This window comes from Ochotona princeps, chromosome X, assembly GCF_030435755.1.
Source record: "Ochotona princeps isolate mOchPri1 chromosome X, mOchPri1.hap1, whole genome shotgun sequence".
In the NCBI taxonomy this organism is placed as follows: Eukaryota; Metazoa; Chordata; class Mammalia; order Lagomorpha; family Ochotonidae; genus Ochotona; species Ochotona princeps.
The window spans coordinates 18,052,063-18,073,175 of NC_080865.1; the positions used below are offsets into that span (position 1 = coordinate 18,052,063).

The window sequence follows — 21,113 nt, forward strand, 5'->3', positions numbered from 1 at the left end:
AAAATGAGGAAACAAATAAGCAAAATTGTTTTTTTAAATGATATTTTCACTTTCATGACAGTTGTTCTGTTGGTATGACTAAACTGATGCAGAAGTAAATATTTTTGTTTATTTGCTGGTATAGCTATTTAATCTTTTCTATATAAATGCTGTTTCTTGGAATTCCAACTCATAGCTGGTGGAAATAATCATTATTTATTGTGACTGAGAAATAATCTAACAGGATGTGAAACACATAAATAGATAATCATATATTATCTGATAACAAAAAAAACAATTTCTTCTTTAAGAAACAAAATATGGGGCCAGCATGGCGTTATTTCAGGCCAAGCCTCTGTTTGCAATGCAGGCATCCCATATGGGTGCTACTTCAAGTGCAAGATACTCCATTTCTGATCCACCCATATGAGATGCTGACACTGCAGGTGGCATCTTAATTGGTTACACCACAAGTCTCCAGAATTTATTTTTTATATTAAATGAGATAAGTTATATATCACAATGGAATCTGAACCATGAATAGTCATATTACTTCCAAAGAAAAATATCATTAAACTTAAAGAGAATTAAAATGGGATCTATTACCAGGATGACATTATCCCAAACAGGAAAGAATGAGATTGAGATAATTTTTCTCTCACCAATGGCATTACTAAATTCCAGACAATCTGACATAAAAGTAGAATATGTTTTTACTGTAAATTGGAGTCTACAAAATGACAAAATTTTTCTCGTACAGAAATATAATTTACTTTTCTACTGCGCTATTATTACACAAGCCGGTAAGGAACTGGATCCCCAAGGAAGCTGATGAAAAAGAAATGCTTGGGCTGATAGGAGGAATGAAAAACAAAGTGTCACAAGACCTTAGACTAAATCCTTCGACTGAAATACTGAATCAAGAGAAAGAAATGAATTGATCTTTAAAATAGATAACTCAGACAACAGAAGAGGAATTAGTATCAGAGAGGTATTTTTATAAAGACATTATACTTCAAGTTAAGGATACAGTGATTTGAAAAATACATACTCTGTAGACAAGTTAATTTTTAAACACTGTTTAAAGAAGTTTAAACATTCTTTAAAAATTTACATATAGTGAAGCAGGCATTTGATGGCAGCAGTGAACTCTGCTTGGGTTCCCTGCCTCCCATACTGGAGTTTCTGGAATTGAGTCCTGGCTCTGCTACCTATTCAGCCTCCCACTAATGTGTACTCCAGGAGGCAGCAGGGAATGGTTCCAGTACTTGAGTCCCTTATTTCACATGGGAGACCTGGAATGAGTTCTGCCTGATAAAGGCCTGGCCATTGAGAGCAACTGAGCACCTGAGTGCCTCCTATGGTTTGAGGTGGGACCCCTGATGCATGGTTACGTGAGCTGGCAATCCCAGCTGCAAGAGGAATAGACAGGCACCACTGACTAACAGCCTAGTGAGAAAAGCTGCCTGGAGATCTCACAGTCAAATACTTTCATTTAGAGAGGAAATATTATATTATCCCTAACTCCTACAGCACAAGCCAGGGACCTATCACTAACAGAATCTAGATTGTTCTATAGAACAGAGGTCTTGGACCCCACAGATCCCACAACAGTACAAAAACAAAAACACATTATCCTTATGTTATTTATTAAGAATATTTGCCATCATTAACAATTTTGGCATAACAAATGCCATTGGCCAATCTGAGAAGATACATTTAATTTTCTATGAGTATTTGTTTAAGTTTTATTTTATTTTATATTTTATTGGAATGGCAGAAATACAGAGAGGAGATACAAAGATCTTCCATCCACTGGCTCACTCTCTAAGTGGCTGCAATGACCAGAGGTGAGCTGATCCGAAGCCAGGAGCCAGGAGCTTCATCCAGCAAGATCCCAAGGCTTTGGACCATCCTCTACTGAGTTAACGGGTCACAAGCAGGGAGCTGGATGGGAAGTGGAGCAGCCAAAACATGAACCAGTGCCCAAATGGAATGCCGGTGCATGCAAGGCTAGGATTTAGCCACTATGATTTTGCCAGGCCCTAAAAGTTTCATTTTGAGAGGGGAAAATAGTATATATAATCTTTAAATAAGTGAAATGAGAATACAGTTAGATAAAAATGAGACTTCACTGAATACTACAAGTTGGGAGTATGCACTTGACATATTATATTTGTGTGTGTATCTATCTGTGAGCTAAACACATATATCCTATGAGGGAATTAAGAAAAATGATGACAATTTGATTTCTGTGACATAGGATGCTAATAATTTTTTGGCTCTTTATAGCTTCTAGATCTTCTATATTGAACATATAATGCAATATATATAGCACACTTATAATTTAAATATACACTGTTACGAGTTTCTTGCAATAAGCTGAACCATATTACATATATAATTTATAGTCTTCTTTATATGGACCACATGCATGCAAAATAAGCTAAAATTAAATGCATACAGAGAAAACCAGATGTTTGATGTCAGCGTTGCTTTAACAAATTAGTGAGGACTCTTACATCTATGAGTATTTTACTACGTAAAAGTAAGTCTTTTCATCATATCCCTATTAAATAAAAATCTAGTTACTTTTTTATAATTAAAATAACTTAAATCTACACATTTGATGTGTTCAATAATGTACAATTTAAAAAACTGCTCACCTTGGAGAAATTGTTACAACAGTCCCTGCTCGTTGAAGAGAGAAATCAACAGCATCTTTTCCAACAATTATAGCAGTATATACAATGGCTTTTAGGCTGGGATTTTTCACTACAATCTATGTAGGCACAAAAAAGTATAAACATAATCATGAATTTAAAACACACACAACTGTATTATTTCTTAGTGTTGTAAAAATTTATGCATTTTTAAATTTGGAAAATACAGTGCTTGAAAACACATTGGATAATTTATGAATATTTGAATTAAAAAGCTCATTTTATTGCCAAACTTTTGAAATTCATGCTTGAGTTTTTTCATAATACATATTCTACCTAAAGTTTTGAATACTGTGTGTGTGTGTGTGTGTGTGTGTGTGTGTTTTGCCTCTAAAGTGGCCACGGAGAAAGAGCTTTTCAAAGAAGTAAGTCAAAAAAGCACCTGTTCACCAAAAAATGTGAAAAAGAAAACTAGCAAAATCTATTTAATTTTTAATGAAATGGAAAACCATTGTAGGATTTAAAACAGACAATTTACATAATGCAATTTATAAAAAGGACACACTAGCTGCTCAGTGTAGAGACTATTATAAGAAAAAAATGCATTTAAAATAGCTGGAAAAAATGAAATATTTAGAAATACATTTAACCAGAGATGTGAAAGATCTCTATAAAAAAATTATCAAACATTGTTAAATCATCAAGGACACACAATAATGGGAAGATACTGCTTGCTCTTAATTAGAATTTATATAATTAAAATGCCTGTACTCTCTAAAGCAGTCTATAGATTCAAATGTAATTCCTATCAAAGTATCAATTATATAAAGAATTAGAAAAGAAAGTTCTAAAATTCATATGGAGTCACAAAAGATTCACACTGGTCAATGAAATCCTGAGGAAAAAATTTCAAACTGGAGGCATAAAAATGCCTAATTTCAAACCATACTGCAAATCTATCATCATTGGAATAGTATTGTACTTGCATAAAAACAGACATAATAAGCGAATTGATGCAGTGGCTCTATGACCCAATTCTCCACCTTTAAGTGTTGGCATCCCACGTGGGTGCCAGTTTGAGACTTGACTGTTCTACTTCCCATTCAGCTTCCTGCTTGTGACCTGGGAAAGCAGCACAGGATGGCCCAAGTCTTTGAGCCCCTGGAACCAGAGGTAAAGCTTTCCAATAAAAAGCAAACAAACAAATAACACCCTGAAATATAAATCAAAGGATCAAATAGAGAGCTCAAAAATTAATTCACATGCTACAGAACACTTATTTTTGACAAACATGAGAACATACATTATCAAAAGGGTAGCCTTTTCAATAAGTGATGGTGACAAAATTAGACATTTACAATTACAAGAAGGGAATGAGATGCTTACCTCTCCAATGCAAAAGTTTACTCAGGATGGAACAAAGACTTAAATGTAACATTGGGAGCTAAGAAATTGAGAGAAGAAAATGGGGGAAGCCATCCAAGAAATTGATGTAGGTGACAATTTCTTAGAAAATACTAAAAGTTCAGGCAACAAGACTAAAAATAGAGAAATGGGATAATATCCAACTTGGAAGCTTCTGTACAGCAAAAGAAACAATTAATAGAGCAAACAGACCTCTGGAAAAGAGTGGGAGCAAATGTTTGCAATCTACTTATCTGACAAGGAATTAATTCAAGAAATTTCACAAATTTAGAGAACTTAACACAAAAGCAACCAACCTAGTTAAGAAATGGGCAAAGGAAATGAACGGACTGAACTCAAAAGAAAAAAAACGATCAATAAAAATATCTAAAAAATGCTCAGTATTGCTGGCCATCAGGCAAATACCAATCCAAACCACAATGAGATACCACTTCTCTCCTCTCAAAAAGGATATTATCATTAAAAAAGTATTCTGATCAAGATGTTTGGAAAAAGGGAACCTTTACATACTGTTGATACGAATGTAAATTAGTGCAGGCACCATAGAAAGTAATATGGAGATTTGTTTAGAAAGTTGAAACAGAATTGCTGTATAATCCAGCAATCCTACTGTCTGGTATATGTCCAAAATACATGAAGTCAATCTATAAAGAGATACCTGTTCCACCATGTTTACAGTAGGACTGTTCACATACATGAAAAACAAAAGTTGTATCTCTCTCCTTTATAAACTTAAGACATTAACATTGCTTGTAGTTAAGATATAAATGAGGAGAGAAATCATGTTTCATCAAAATGTTTTAATTTGTTTTCAACAAGATAAAGTTTATGTTTAAACATTAGCTAATATTAATGTTAATTGCTTTAAAAAGTGAGAAAAACAATATAAAGAAGCACAACATGTCAACAGAAATAGAGAATAGTAAGAATAGTTCACTACATTATATCACTACTTAGTCTAATTGAGACTCTTAAAACCTGCAGGCTTAAGCAAAATAGTTCTAATTCTTCAGAAATTTTATTTCTAAGTCAAAGGTCCTCTCCAATTTAACTATAGCTCAAGGCTAGTTAGTACCCCAAACCCTTTATAAGCAACTATAAACACTGTTTACATTCTCCACAGTGAAATATCTCTAACAACAAAAACAGAGAAAGAAAATGAAAACCAAATGATTCTTTCTCAACATTTTCTCATAAAATATTAGAAGCTTTCCTTTTAATAAGTTTTGCCCTATTGATGCAACAATCTTAGTATTTCTAAATTTTTTACCCACATCATTATCAGCCATCAATCCAAACAATCATAGAATCTAGACAGTTATCTTCTCAAAAAGACTGCAATTACAAATTCAAGATTATCAGGGCATATATTTTGAAGACCAAAGATAGGAAAGCTTCTATCAGAAATATAGCAAAAATCATCCCCCTTCTCAATAAAATGTAGGAAAAACACATAATCTAGACTTAGGAAAAAAAATAAATGTGAATCTTACTAAAGTGGCAAACTATCTTTTACATGACATAATGCTATTTTGCGCAAAACTGGCAAAACTGTAATGGCAAAGAAAGGTTCATACTTCAATTGTAGGTGATGATAAACAAATATCTCTTGGACAGTTCTAGACCTTCAGCCTAAAAGAAGCACCTTTTGATTAAGGTTTATTCAATTAAAATATAATGATATCTTATAGAACCTTCTTTTTATTTTGGGTTGGGAAAATATTTATTTTATTTTTTCAAGATGTTTGTTTATTTGAAAGGCAGAATTACAGCGAGACAGGGAGACACAGAGTGAGAGATCACCTACTGGCTGACTCACTCCCCAAATGGGTGGAAGCCAGGAGCCAGGAACCTCACCCATGTCTCCCACAGGTGTGCAGGGCCCAAGTATTTGGCCATTTTCCACAGCTTTTTCAGAAGTATCAGCAGGGACTTGGACTGGAAGTGGAAAACCAGGACTTGAACTGGTGCCATGAGGGATGCTGGCATTGCAGGTGACAACATGCTACATCACAATGTCAACCACCGGAAAATAAATATTTAAAACCCCTCTTAATGTGTTCAACTCTGTGTATTACGCCCCACCCCCAATACCCTTACCTCACTTAGCACAGTGTCGTGTAGAGTACAGTAAAAGGGCACTACTTTCTTGGGGAGGTACGAAGGCAGCCTCTCATACATGTAGACACAAAACATTAGCATCAGGATTGGATTTGGATCACAGATGTCTGTGGCCTAGTACGAAAAATGAAAAATCATTACAGAATAAGCATCTAAAACATATAAAAAGAAGCAAAGTATGTTACACCAATTACTGAAACACTCTGACTCATTTTTAAATGCTTCTGATTGCAATGATAATGAAAAATACATATATCAGGTAAAATGAATATCTCTTTGGATTATAACAGCTTCACCTGCTAAAAGATAAATTAGACCTTTTTTAAGTTGAACATTGACCACACAACTCCAAACTGTATGAAAGCTAGAGCTCAAAATTATACCACACACTAGAAATACATCCAAAAATTAAGATCCCATGTTAAATGTTTTTTTATTTAAGAAGGGAGACAGAGAGGAAATGAGAGAAGGAGGAAGGAAAAGAAGGAAGGAAAGAGACACAGAGAGAATGCATTTATATCTACCTCATCCTCTTGCTTCTGGTGAAAAGAAATAGGTGTGTTGTATCAGGAATGTACAATATTATAGGGACACACATGAGGATATTTCAAAAGTTCATGGAAAATGGGATTAGAAGATAATGCACATTTTCCATTAACTTTCTGAAGGTCTCATATAGAGAAGCATAGTGTTTATTCAAGGAAGAAATACAGTGTAGATTATGTGTAAGGTAAGAAGGGACAAGTAATAACAGAAAAAGATTAAAAAGTGCCACAGCTATGGTGGAGGGTTTGGATTGCCAGGGTGAGGAACTTGGTTTCTGAACTAAGCAACACTAAGGTGGATCTTGCAGGTGACAGTTGGAAAAGTAATCTTTCAGAATGAGCAAATGATAAGGGAGAAAATAAAATTACATTATTAGCAAGTTAAATCAGTGACGGCTGTTGCAATATATTTGATTTATATGTTAAAATTATAGAGGAATTAGGTACCATGGTGAACGAACAGCTAGAAAGTAACTTGGAGCTAAAACATAAAGTTGGGAAATGAAGAAAGAAATATTTTAATTTTCTTTTTAATATTGTGTATATACTTGAGAGGGATGCAAGCCCACATGGGCCACTGATTAGGATGGGGTGGATCAGACACCAGAGGAAGGTGGGTGGGACAAATGTTTCAGTCCTTTTCCCTTTTCTCCTATGTCTGCAGTGAGAAGGACTGGGTTGCTATTTGCTGCCAAACCACATCAGCATCTGGGGATGAGGGATGGCTTAGAGACTCTGATGTGGAAAGTGTTCTGAGGGTGTTACTTGAGTGGTTTTGATAGTTCTGAGAACTTGTTTGTTTCATTGCTCCATGGTTGTGAAAAGCTTTCCATGGTCTATTGGTTGACAAATTCCACCTTAGTGCATCCACAGGCCCAGGAGCATGCTGCAGAGTTAGCCAGGAGAATTGTCCAACCCGTTCTGCCTTCCATCCTCTGGTCATCCTCTGATGTCCCCTGCAGGCCTAGATGAGCTGGCTGTCATGTCCCTGTGTGCATCTGGGCACGCTGTCCACTGCACAGGCATCAGCAACTGAGAAATAGGCCCAGTCCTGATACATGTACTCCAAGGTGGGACCACATATATTGTGATTTTCCTTGTGGCCAGGATTTGAGTCCAAACATCTAGCTGGAGAGACCCCCAAGAAACCTCATGTAGGGTGACCTCAGACTTGAATCTTGTGTGTGCCAGCCAGTGCAGAGTCAGGTGCGGTCTGTCACCTGCACCAGCCAATGCACATACCCGTAGATGCAGCTACCTGATCAATTCCATCACAGCCCCATAGCTCAGTGGCTATGATCTCTTAGAAAAAAAGAAAAGGAGGAGCTAGTGGGGAGGATTATTCACCAAAACTAAACATTGGGACTGTTATAATGCAGGTATTCAAAGACATAACAAAACATCATGAATAAACCAGCTACTCTGTCATTCTCAGGGTACAGGAAATTCACTATGCTTCCTTAAAATGGAAATGCAGATTTGCTATTATCTAATCACAAGTAGTCAAGTTATAAATTAAACTTATTTTGGGTGTGACTTGGGAATACAGTGCAAGAGAGTTAATACGTTCCATGGAATCAGGATAGTGGATTCTGAAATTTGGCAGCAGTTTTCAAATAATGACAGCCCCTCTGGTCATCTGTCATCAACATTTCTTCAGGCACTTGGATCCTTCTATGAAACAGAAAAGGGTCTGTTCGACTTTTTTTTTTTTTTTTGACAATTAGGACTAAGGCTTAATTACTAATGAAAGTGCCTGGAGACAAACAGATAGTTAAGTATTAGGAGCTGTGCTGCTTAAGTAGAGAGGTTTGCTGGGTTAGAAAGTTGCCTAATGGTGTGATATAAGAAAAACTTCGACCTGCAAATTCTTTCATACTATAACAATACTTGGTATAACATTTTTCCATAAAGACAATATTGGTTAACGTATACAGGGAAGTAAACTAAGGCAAGAGAAATGAAACACAAACTTTAATTTCAATTTTAATGTTCAATTTTAATGTTTAATTTCAAACTTTAATGTTAAATTTCAAAGTGAAAAATATTTCCTTGAGAGGTCCTTATGATGAATTAACCTAAGAATTTAACGCAAAGAAGGAAAGGGGAGATGCATTTGTTTCAGAAATAGGAAGTATTAGTGATAGAATAATCTGGAATCAGGTAATAAAGTATGTTGAATACTGTTTTAGTGTCTATTAAGTAAAATGACAATAATAATGATATAAAACCTACCTCAAAATTTCATATTTGAAAAATATGTAATAGGATGAAAATGCAGTGGTTTGGTACATTCAAATATATGTATCTTAATAGAAAGGTCTATATTTTTTAAGAAACTGGCCTGAAATACTATACCAAAAATCAGCATCCTTACCTTTTCTTACATTTAAGTGAAAACAAACTAAAAACAGTTACACTTTCATCAATCTAGGCATAAAAATCAAAATATTACATATTAAAATGCCAGCTACATCCCCCAAAAATATGTAGTTGTTAGCTGTGCTTAGAAAGTTTTTAAATAAGTTGTTTCTTTTTAATAAAGATATACATGTGGCATTCCTTTCAAACACAGAATCATTACTTCTTTATTAATGTTTAAACAAATAGAACTTTAACTGTATTGGTTTTTGTCCTCTCTTGAAGAGAGTATTTTCTCATCAGAGTAACAAAACATGAGAAAGTATGCAAAAAATAAATAAACTATAATGAAAAAAAGATAGACTTGGTAAACTAAATTCAATACCCTCACTAATAATCAGAGGAAGTTTTACGGAGGATTTACTATGCTATGCTTTCAATATATCACCAGCATTTGGGGCAGGCATCGTGGCATAATGGGTTATAGTGCGGCCTGTGATGCCAGCATCCCATATAGGCATCTATTCCTGTCCTGGCTGCTCCACTTCCAATCCAGCTCCTGGCTAATGGCCTGGGACAGCAGCAAGAGGTCATCTAGGTGCTATAGCACCTGCACCCATATGGGAGACCTGAAAAAGCTCCTGGCTCCTGCCTTCAGCCTGGCACAACCCCAGACATTGTGGTCATTGAAGGAGTGAACCAGCGAATGGAAGATGTCTGTCTCTTCATTGGTCCTTCTCTCTCTGTCTGTAACTCTACTTTTCAAATAAATAAATAAATAAATAAAGCTTTAAAAAAGTTTACATAGTAAACCTAACAAAATCACCAGTTTATTAGAGCAAATTAGAGTGCATTATCTATCCCTTGTAATTTTTCCTGGTTTCCTTATTAAACTGACTGAATGTCCCTTTGTATCATGGTACATTGTTCCCAGGTGTGTTGCAGAATCCATGAGACCTTCTATTAGCTTGTCTATATATACTTGCCATTATCACTTTTTAGTACATTTAAGGCATAACTGCGATCTTACTATTTATACACTTGCAGGATCTATCCAGGATCTTTCACAGAAGAATTTCAATAAATGGTTGAATTGAAGGGAATTGTTTTATTCTTCTAGGCCAGACTTTTTTAGAGTCTCTTCTCAAAACGATACTCCTTATACTATAAAGGTACCTACCTGTATTTCCATGTCAAAGGCAATATCCCGAATCGCATTTATAATAATCAGGCAATTGTGTAGACGTTGTTCACAATTTTTAGGCTCAGTGTACATATTTACAAAATGGGACTCAATCTGGAATAGAAAACAAACCTTCTACTAATGGAACAAAAACTGCTTTAAAAGCGTTCACTGCACTTCAGAAAAAATCTAAATGGTAACACTTCTTTTGTTGTTGTTGTTAACATTCCTAAGTAATACAATATTGCAACCGAAGTTTAAGAATTAAGACAGTGCTAGCCACCCAAAATGAGGTGTGAAGTTAAAATTAATGCATTTGAAAGAGTTCATTTATAGAAGATCCATTCCAAGTTTTAATCGCTAAATTCTCCAAAATAAAAGACTGCTGTGCATAAAAATAGTCTTACCAAAAATGGGCAATAGGTTGCCAATTGTGCTGCAAAAACAAGGCCATCTGAAAGGTCACTGTCAAAATTTATTATCCATCTCTCAGAAGGAGTGGTACCTGTTTAGAGTAAATATAACAATAAATTGTCAAAATATGTCTTACAGAATAATTATTAAGTAAACGAAAACTTTTTCTCTGCTAGGAAAATAAAAAGCATGCAATTTTGGAAATAAAATGTAAGTTTCAGAGACTTACTGCTATGAAATATATATTTAAGTCTATTTTTTTAAGATTTATTTTTATCTGAAAGATGGAGTTACAGAGAGAGGGACAGAAAACAGAGATCTTCCATCCACTAGTTCACTCCCCATATAGGTACAACCACTGGAACAGAGCCAGTCCAAAGCCAAGACCCACCCATGTGGGTCTCCCACATGGGTGCAGGGGCCCAAGGACTTGTCCATCTTCCACTGCTTTTCCAGGTCATAAGCAGAGAGCTGGAAAGGAAGTGAGCATCCAGGACATGAACCAGCATTGTGGAATTCTGGTGCCATGGGCAGAAGCTCAGTATATTATGCCAGGTCACCAAGCCCTATCATTAAGTTTTTTTTTTTTTTAAGATTTATTTATTTTATTGGAAAGGCAGATGTACAGAGAGGAGGAGAGACAGAGAGGAAAATTTTCCATCTGATGATTCACTCCCCAAGTGGCTGCAACGGCCAGTGCTGAGCCAATCTGAAGCCAGGAACCTGGAACCTCCTCCAGGTCTCCCACACGGGTGCAGGGTCCCAATGCTTTGGGCCATTCTCAACTGCTTTCCCAGGCCACATGCTGGGATTAGAACCGGCACCCATATGGGATCCCGGCACATTCAAGGTGACGACCTAAACCAGTACACTATCGCACCAGGACCCTGTCATTAAGTTTTTAGAAGAAATTTCAACCACTGTATTACCTATATGGAGACTTGGCAAATTTGACTTTGCTCTTGCATAACATGGGAAATCAAGCAGGATGCTTTGCACCATGCCAAAATTTTCCATTAGAAAAATCCTCCACTTTGCCTTCAATCAGCAAGAAAGAGTGAGCAAGGTGTCCAAAATGGAATAGAAAGATTGACAGTGGAGAATATGTGTCCTTAAAGACATCTTTCTTTCCCCTCTCTTGTTTCTGATATAAGAAAACTGAGCACTGATATTGGGCACTACCTATTAACCAGTGCCTAATCTGGTGAATACTACTATTTGCATAAGAATTTCAGGAGCCTCCTTGTGGGGAGTGGATTTAGAATGGACAACATTCACGCAGTCACAACTGCGGCAGAGATCCCTGGTCAAGGGGCCTCCCTCCACCAGGCTGAAGCCCAGGACTCTTCTCCATGGGCTGGTGGGACCCTCATCAGAACTAAGGCTGATCACTGATGTTAACAATTGAATAGACTCATTTAAAAAAAAAAAACTTTTTATTTTTATTTGAAAGGCAGATTTGCAGAGAGAGAGACAGAGAAAGGAGGTCTTTCATCCCTTGGTTCATTCCCCAAATGCCCCAAGGACCAGCGTTGCTCAGGCCATCTGCAGGAAGCTGCATAGGAAGTAGAGCAGCTGGGACACAAACTGGCACAGGGATGCCAGTGCCACAGACCTGAAGATCAGCCTGTTGAGTCATGGTGCTGCCCTTATTCATTGTTTTATTTCCAACGTCACCCTGTAGTTATTCCTGTCCCTTTCAAACTCCCTCTTGCCAGCTTTCTGGGCTGCCATCAGGAGGCTTTCACCAAGATACTGGCTTCTTGAAACAAACTTTCCTCCTAACGACAACAGCAGCAAGTTTCAAGATGTTTTCTTCATTTCTACACGAACTGCTTTTGTAATCTGAGATCAATGAAAACCAACATGCATGAGTAAGAAAGCCCAAAAGGGGATTACTTGTAGCTATAGAATTATATTCTGGCTTCCCTGTCTGTTGCAGAGATTCTATGTAGGGTAAGCATGCTGAAGAGGCTTGGAGACATATGGTATACATGCATGAGTGAGAAAAATGTTCAGTCTATGGGATGTATCTTTTGGATTGGTCCTTTCAAGGTGGTACTTAAGTTCAATAAATCCATAGCAGGCTAATTTTTATGTGAACAATTTTGTCTAGCCAGAAAATTATGTTATCATTATCCAAATGGTCTTTGACAGAAAAATAGTTCCTCACCTCTGCTTTTTAAAATCAGAATTGACCTACAGAAGACAATACAACTTGGAGGGCTAATAAAGGGAATTACAGAACTGATTATTATGCTGAAATGGGAAGATAAAGTGGAAGTATCTGGATATTGCAAACATACTTGATAGACTGGCCTACATTGAGCAGAGAGTGGTCTAAACAGCTGACATAATTGCTATCTGAATGGAATATTTTCTTAAAGGCATAACTGCATTAGTAATTGGAGCTTTTCAAGTGGAACTTAAGGCTCTTGGGGTAGATATTTGTGTCTCACCCTGCAAGAGTAGAGCAGTAGTACAATTGAAACACTGGGGTTGATCTGTCTCAGAATACCTACATGTCTTAATATGTGAATCTAACATAACCTACTCTTCACGTGCCCCCAAATTCATGAAACTTTCTTGCTTATTGTGATTTTGAATATCATCTTTCATATTTGTGTAAGATTAGAGATATCCTATCATTCAATTTCACTTGTTCTCATATAATCATATACAAGGCTTGAGCAGTGTCACCTCTAAATCTAAGTTGACCTCCTAGAAACAGTAAGGTGATCTTTCAGTTCTAGAGCATCTCTGTATGTTTTATTTATTCTTCAATTTAAAGAATCATCTTTCATTATTTTCATTTTATATGTGAAGGAACATACCTTGAAGATGTTAAAAGGAGAGCCTTTTTGTGGATGGCAGAACTAACTGTAAACATCACTTGTAGGATTCAAGGATTCTGATTGTGATATCATGGCTCCTTCTACATGGACACACTATTTATTTATATAATAATTTATACAAATAGAAATAAAATCTTACCTTTGTGACCCTTTTCCCATATAATATGTCTAGCATCCTCATAATTTGTATTCATCCAACTAAGAAGAATTCTTTCATAAATGGAATATATGTTGCTGGATGTAAAATCAGGATTGATTTTTGGTGTAATTTTTACGTGCCTGGGGGGCATATCATTGGTGCAATGTGGTGCAATTCTGGAAAGAATCAGGACCTGAAATTGGACAAAAAAGATACATTTAAAATATTCAAATGTAGAAAGAGAAAATTATTATTTAAGAGTAAATTTTAAAATATGACAGGTAGTAAATAAAGAAAGATCCCAGTATTTTCTGGTTAAATGTATCCACTATTTTGGAGAAAAACAAATAAGATGTGTTTCACTGAAAATCATTCCAACACTCAACTTTTCTTTTATAGCATTTACTTCATAAGTATGACACTATGGACACTATGTAATTCACAAGATGAGCCTATTATCCAGTTTAAAAAACTGTATTTGAAGATGACTCTGATAGAATGTCAATTCAATCAAAACAGAAAGGGAGGTGGATTGGCAGTAGCTCAGTTGGGACTCAAACTGGCACTCTGATGTGGGATACAGGCATCAAGCTTAACAGGTAGCAACTTAACCCAGTGTGCCACCATGCTATCACCTCCAGCAATTGCAATGAGTATGGATATCTAGAGTTTTAAGTCACATGAATTTGAGTAATAGGAAAACCATAGTAAGTGTCCATGCTAATAAGTGCTATGAAAAGCAACAGAGATAATAGAAATATGCCAAAACACTGGGAAAAAATCACTAAAACAGAAAAATTAACCTAAGCAATGAATACTATTTGGAAGGGAAGCAGATCTATACTGCTCAATCAGTCTCATAGTCACTACCCTACTAGATACTTCTTAAGTAATGTAAATGCAATTCTGAATAATGTCCTTATAGGTTGTCATCTTGTGTACCCTTAGAAAAAACTCCAATTGTGTTCTATTATGGGAGATTTTGGACAATCTCTATGAAAAAGACCACTGCTCTTTGAAAATATGAAAATAGTTGACAGAATTGCACCACTATTTTAAAAAGAAGTTATGTCAGATAATACACTGTAAATTAATACATTGGTCAAACTAATTCAGATGCTCATTTCTGATCTTTTCCTTTCCTCTTCTTCAGTGAAAATATGACATACATTTCCTTTAGCACATATAGCATCTACCTTTATACAATGTGGGAATCCTTTTTGTATACATTTAGAACAGCCTTAGGAGTTTGAGTCTTTCTGTAAATGTTTTCACCTCTCTAATGCTTCGATGATCCATTGTTTAACTATTAATAATTTGTGTGACTTGGGAACATAGTGCATGAAAATAACTACAACTAAATATAGTGATTAAGCAAGCAGAAATAACAGCATGACACAAAATCAAATTAAGTGGAACAAGATACATTTCATTATTTAACTATTTGCCAAGATTTTGGAAAGTAATTCCTTTGTGTACATATGTGTTCTATTAATATTAAAATTGCAACTTCAAGTGACTTGTGCTGAAATTACAACTTTCTATTTCTAGCTTGTGAAGTACCTCTACATAACATCGTTTTCTTCCTTAATTGCAAATACACGTCTGCTCTAATATAGCTGAAGAGCTGCCTGTGATTTGGACACACTACATACTGCATAAATATAGCCTCTTGCAGCTGATTCAAATGAACAGTCCAACCCTTTCCTTTGGCTTTTTCATTGAACCAGTGAAGAAGCCCATATTTTGCCACCTAGTTCTTTCTCATGGCTAAGGAATTTATCATCCTGATAAGTATGCAGGACATCTTAAATAGTAGGAAAAAGTTAGCATATCATGACCCCTTACATTGTCCTACTTTCTGCTCCCTCACCACAAATCCTATTCTTTATCTATGTCCTGTATTCCAATAACTGGGATCAATTTCTACTTAGTATCCAACCGAGAAACCTGGTCATCTTTGACAGTTTTGCCAGTTTCAAAGATCTAGTCATTGAGTACATGTAACTGAATTTTACTCCAAACGCATTTTTTCTCCCATAACTGGCACCACGTAAATTATAGCACCAGAAAGTTAAATATGTCACCCAACATTTTATATACTGTGTCAACGAATGCAAAACACATCGCATCACTCTCGTATTTAGAATGCTTCATTTGCTCTTTTATCAGAATAAAAAATAGTTTTCTTAGTTTAGCTTATGCAGTGACCAGTACTTTTTCCGGACTAAACTGTAGCTAGGCTCCCAAAGTTTCTCCTAGGCACCTCCGTGCACTTGCCTATAAAATCCAGTTTTAGAAACAACTCTGCTAAGTCAATTTATTTAATAACCCCTATCATTAACAACTGATCACTTTTGATATTTATAACAATCCTTATCACCTTGAATTGTTTTTAGCAAGGATTTTAAAGCAGAATTTCCCTCATTCCTGGTATCTCCTCTGTGATGCTTCTACCTGTTAACCCCAAAGTTGGTCCTTGTCTATGAATTCCCATTTGCCCATGCTGCATTTGCATTTGAGCCCAAGCTCTCTTCTGCACTGCAAAATCCCTCTTCAGTGGTCTCTGAAATAATTGTGATTGTCCTTAACAAAGTTTGTCTTACTAAGCTTTAGCAAGTATTACTGAACGGTTTTTCTTTAACGTAAGTGAAACATTATCAACTTTGTTATTATTACCTATCCCCCTAGTATATTTTCCTTTTCCCAAATCATATCTATTCATCAGAAAATAACAATTCTATATCTAAACAGTATTCCATATTGAACTCCCTTTGTCTTGAAAAGTTTTGCTATCCTACTCTCCAGTAAAACTTACTTATCACCTTCTACACATAAATTTCACCACCTCTCTCCAACTTTGCCCCACCTTAGCAAATTCCTGGTTATTGATGATGGTTCAGATTAAATTTATAATATTCCTTGACACCTTTTTCAAGGATCAAAGGCTATATTCTTTTCTACAAGTTCTCATTCATAGGTTTTTTTGGGGGGGGGCTTGTATTGTCTTAGTATTTACTTTCTCATTTTTAGGTGTGATGACATAATTTATGGCTTTTAGTCTATCTACAAATCCAATTTGATAGCAGGTAAATTGCAAAACCTTATTAAAACTTGATTGCACCTTCAATTGTTTGAATTCTGGTAAATATCATTCCAGAATAACTTTATAGCTACAATCTATGGTGTGTTACAGGTAGACAGAGGCCTGCTTTTCAACAGTATTCATTTTTCATTCTTCCTATTAATGATGGAATATTCCTATAGCTATCCATTCTATAAACTATTTCTCAACTTTTCTTGATATACGATGTGACCATGTAACTAAATTCTTCCACCAGAATGGGAAACTAAAATGTTACATTTTCCAAGATACGTTTTTAAAAGCCATATTCTTGTTCTCTACTCCTCCCTTATATAATTCCATGGTCTGAAAAATCGAACTCATGGATAAAAGCCTAAAACACGAAGATGGAAGAAATATGTTATGAACCAAATTTTTTAAAAATCTCTTTAAACTACTGTTTTTAAAGCTTTTGTGGCAGTACTGCATATACATTAACTAAAACATCTAGGTAGACAAAACAGCACAAAGAACAGGGGTGGAAATATTGACATAGACCTGTGGTACATTGACTGGGTTATGCTGCTATTTGGGTTACCTTTGTCCTGTAACAGAGTGCTGGTTTAAGTCCCAGCGATTCTGCTTCAAATCTAGCTTCTTACTCTTGCATTGTGGGAAGGCATAGGTGATGGGTCAAGTATTTGCATTCCTTCCTCCCACATGGAAGACGCAAATGGAGCTCCTGGTGCCTGGTTTTGGCCTGGCCTAACGGTAGTTGTTGTAGACATTTGGGGAGTGAACCAGTAAATGAAAAATCCCTCTCTTCCTGCTACTCTTTCAAATAAAAATTTTTAAGGCATTTTTTTTTAACAAAAAGAAGTGTTACCTTGTAGATTTGAAGGAAAACATCTGTCCATGCCCGTTTACTAAATTCTTCAAATTTATTCATGTCTATAATGACAGAACATTCCTCCTCAGGTGTGGAGGAATTAGTGGGCATGCTGTCAGTCCTGGAAGGCTTTAAGAAATAAAATATTTCAAAAATAAGTAAGATACAATGCATACATAAGTCCAAAATTTTGGTGATGTACTTATGAAACTATTTTTTTTTCCAATAAAAAAAATCCACATTCCCTTTTTATACATTCACCAGGTGTTATAATTTCCCATATGCCAATTATAGTAAACTATCAATAAGAGCAACAAGTCTCATATTTGTGTCACAGATTTACTCACTCATGATATCTGCACATTAGCTCATCCTATAGTGTAACTGGCAGAATGACTTGAAAAATACTTATGAACCCTGAGTCTAGGAAGAGTCCCAGCTTTCGGAGTTGGCGACAGAAACTCAGCCTAGCGCCAAAGAACAAGCAGCTGGTTTTCCTAGACAAATTCTACACATAAATTTCACTGCCCCTTTCCAACTTCTGCCCCACTTTAGCAGATTTCTAGTTACTGATGAGAGTTCAGGCTAAATTTAAGAGTCTGAGGGTTTTTACACAGCTGTAGGTGTGTTTCTGTCATTACACTCACCTTATTACTTCTCTATAGATTACCTTATAATGAATTGTATATTATGAGCAAACTATATATTTTTTCCTTAATTTCTCTCTATGCTCTAAAGCTGAAGAAAAGTGGTGAAATTGAACCATTATTTTCTTTGAAACACATGTATATTCCAAAAATTTATAAGAAAAAAATTTACCTAATCCCACATTCTTCAATAGTAAATTTTCCCAAAGAATGAAATACTCACATATTTCAGAAATGTAATCATTTTTGTACAGAAACACAAAAGGAATTATTAACAAGAGCACAGAAACATAAGGCTAGAGAGACACAGATTTAGGACATTTCAAATATAAAAATCAAGTGCTCGAAAATGGAAGCTTCACACAATAAAGTGACTAGACATAATGATAATAATAGTACATCTCTTTAAAAAATGGAAGATTTTGGATGATTTCACTATAACAATGCTAAATAGCTGAAAACAATATTTACGATGAATGTTACATAATATATGCATGTAGTAAGACATCATACGGTATACAATATATACAATTTTAATGTTGGTCATTCCTTAATAATAAAATACAATTTTATCTTCTAACAACAATCATTAAACATTAATTAGCAATTTGTAACTGCTTCCTAAATTGTATTCTCTTACTTTCATTTTAATCCACCTTTTGTAATCTTCTGGTTCAAGCAGAAATTCTGGCAATATATGAGAAACACATCCCCCATGCTCTCTAAAATTAAGAGAGAAAAATTTAAATCATTAAAACATAATGCTTATTTGCATAAAACTTCAACTAAATTATCTCAAATTAAGAGGCCAGTATTGTGGCTTAGTTGATAAGCCAATCCTGTCTTCTCTATTTATGATCCAGCTAACTACTAATGGTATGGAAACTAGTGGAGGATGGACAGTATTTGGGCCTTTGTCACCTATGTGGGAGACCTGGATGAAGCTCCTGGTCTCTGGCTTATACCTGGCACAGCCCTGGCCATTGAAGCCATTTGGGAAGTAAACCAATAGATGGAAGATCTCTATCTCACTCTCTCTGTAACTCTGCCTTTCAAATAAATGAATAAATCTAAATCAATTCTAAATAAATTATACAATTTTCAAAATGTACATAAAGTGTGGACACAATAAAATGTCTAATAGAGAAATACACTCATCCAATGTTTACTGAATGTCTGTCATCACATATATCTGAATATGCACAACCATAAATATAAATATATTTTTGAAAGTGTATCTAAGCACTGTGAACTCTGCATACTTGTGATACTATACCTGAAGTAGACAATGCATATTTATATTGCTTAATACATTTTAAAATTATTTATTCACATAGCAGAAAAATGAGGGAGAAAGAATGAAAGGGAGAGAGAAATCTTCTACCTGCTGATTCACTGCTTCATTTATCAAAAGCCTGTGATAGTCAGGCTTGGATCAGGACAACGACAAGGAGCCAGGAACTCAATTTGGACTTCTCCTATAGATCTAAGAGGACCCAAGTACAGTAGCCACCACTCGCTGCCTCTTAGGGTGTGCGCTAGACAGAAATTGCAATCAGAAAGGAAGCTGGGACTGACACCTAGGCACTGAAACACGGAATTCAGGCATTCCAAGTGGTGTCTTAACTTCTGTGTCTAACTTCATCAGTCCACAAGAAAATACTTCCACTTATGTCTTATCAATGGATTTTGTTTGCTAAATAGTTCCAGAGAGTAGACTTTAACAGTTGATTTAGTCACACTTTTGCATATTATATTTTCTATTAGAATATTCCTTCCAAATTTACACTGTGTAGGTTAAAGCAGAATTGAGTGGAATGAGCTATTATATTCTAAATTTAACCTCAAAAATTATTTTTAAATAATCCAACTGAATTGCTAGAAATGTTTCTCAATTATTACAGAAACTAGATATTTCACTTGTACCAAAATTCTCACTTAGTATATCATTAGTTTTAATTGGAGAAGATAATACATTTACGACTATCTTCAATTTTAATATTTATTTCTGTGATAAAATGAGCACATATCTTGAATTAATGAGCTATTTTTATTAACTCTACTTCTAATTTCTAAATGTTAATTTTATCGCAGTCAACATATGCTTACATGCATGTATTTACTGATAAAAAAAATTCATTTCTAATGACTTCAGTTTAATGCCCAAGTCATTCTTCCATACCTGCAACCTCACATCATAAAATGTCAAGACTACTGGGGTTATTGACAACTAGCATGCTAGAAAAATAATAACGTTCACAAGTACCATAAGATTTAATGATGCTATCACAGATTTGCTTGATTTCAGTATTTATACATACAATAAATATGTATTTGATTATTCAAATCTGCTTTCACACACAATTAACATTCCATTAGACTTTGAGAGCACAACTAACTTTCTCAAGTAACTGCATTCATACTTCTGCCTTGTCAGACTGGGAAGTTTGCCTTATTAAAGCAATCACTGCCTTGTCAGACTGGGAAGTTTGCCTTATTAAAGCAATCAATTAAGACCAGGGCAGCATGAGATAAAATTGTAAAACACGTACTTTATATTTCAAACATAGTGATTTAAACAAAGCTGTCATTTCATCTAATACACATAAGGACACAGTCGATAAATACCAGCTTTCTGACATTTTTCATACCAACAAGACATTCATTTCTAAAAGAAGAATGCATTTTCAAATATTCCATTATAATGTTAGTGTTATCATAAAAGTGAATTTTCTAGAATATTGCTAGCAATCACCACATATATTGGGGGACTTTTAGAGAAATAGTATATTGAAGCCCTAACCATAATTATGTTTATTTAAATTACC

At 35.3% G+C, this 21,113-nt stretch overlaps 1 protein-coding gene across 1 annotated transcript in view; it reads right to left on the minus strand.

Annotated features, from left to right (window-relative positions):
- The window catches only part of CFAP47 (cilia and flagella associated protein 47), a 206,610-nt gene that overhangs the window by 112,836 nt on the left and 72,661 nt on the right, over nucleotides 1–21,113 (minus strand). The window contains exons 31-37 of the mRNA XM_058658984.1: nucleotides 18,926–19,007; nucleotides 17,636–17,767; nucleotides 13,686–13,878; nucleotides 10,685–10,782; nucleotides 10,275–10,391; nucleotides 6,168–6,302; nucleotides 2,646–2,761 (exon numbers count right to left, since the gene is read on the minus strand). Of these exons, the coding sequence (XP_058514967.1) occupies nucleotides 2,646–2,761; nucleotides 6,168–6,302; nucleotides 10,275–10,391; nucleotides 10,685–10,782; nucleotides 13,686–13,878; nucleotides 17,636–17,767; nucleotides 18,926–19,007 (873 nt within the window). The remainder of the gene's footprint in view (nucleotides 1–2,645; nucleotides 2,762–6,167; nucleotides 6,303–10,274; nucleotides 10,392–10,684; nucleotides 10,783–13,685; nucleotides 13,879–17,635; nucleotides 17,768–18,925; nucleotides 19,008–21,113) is intronic.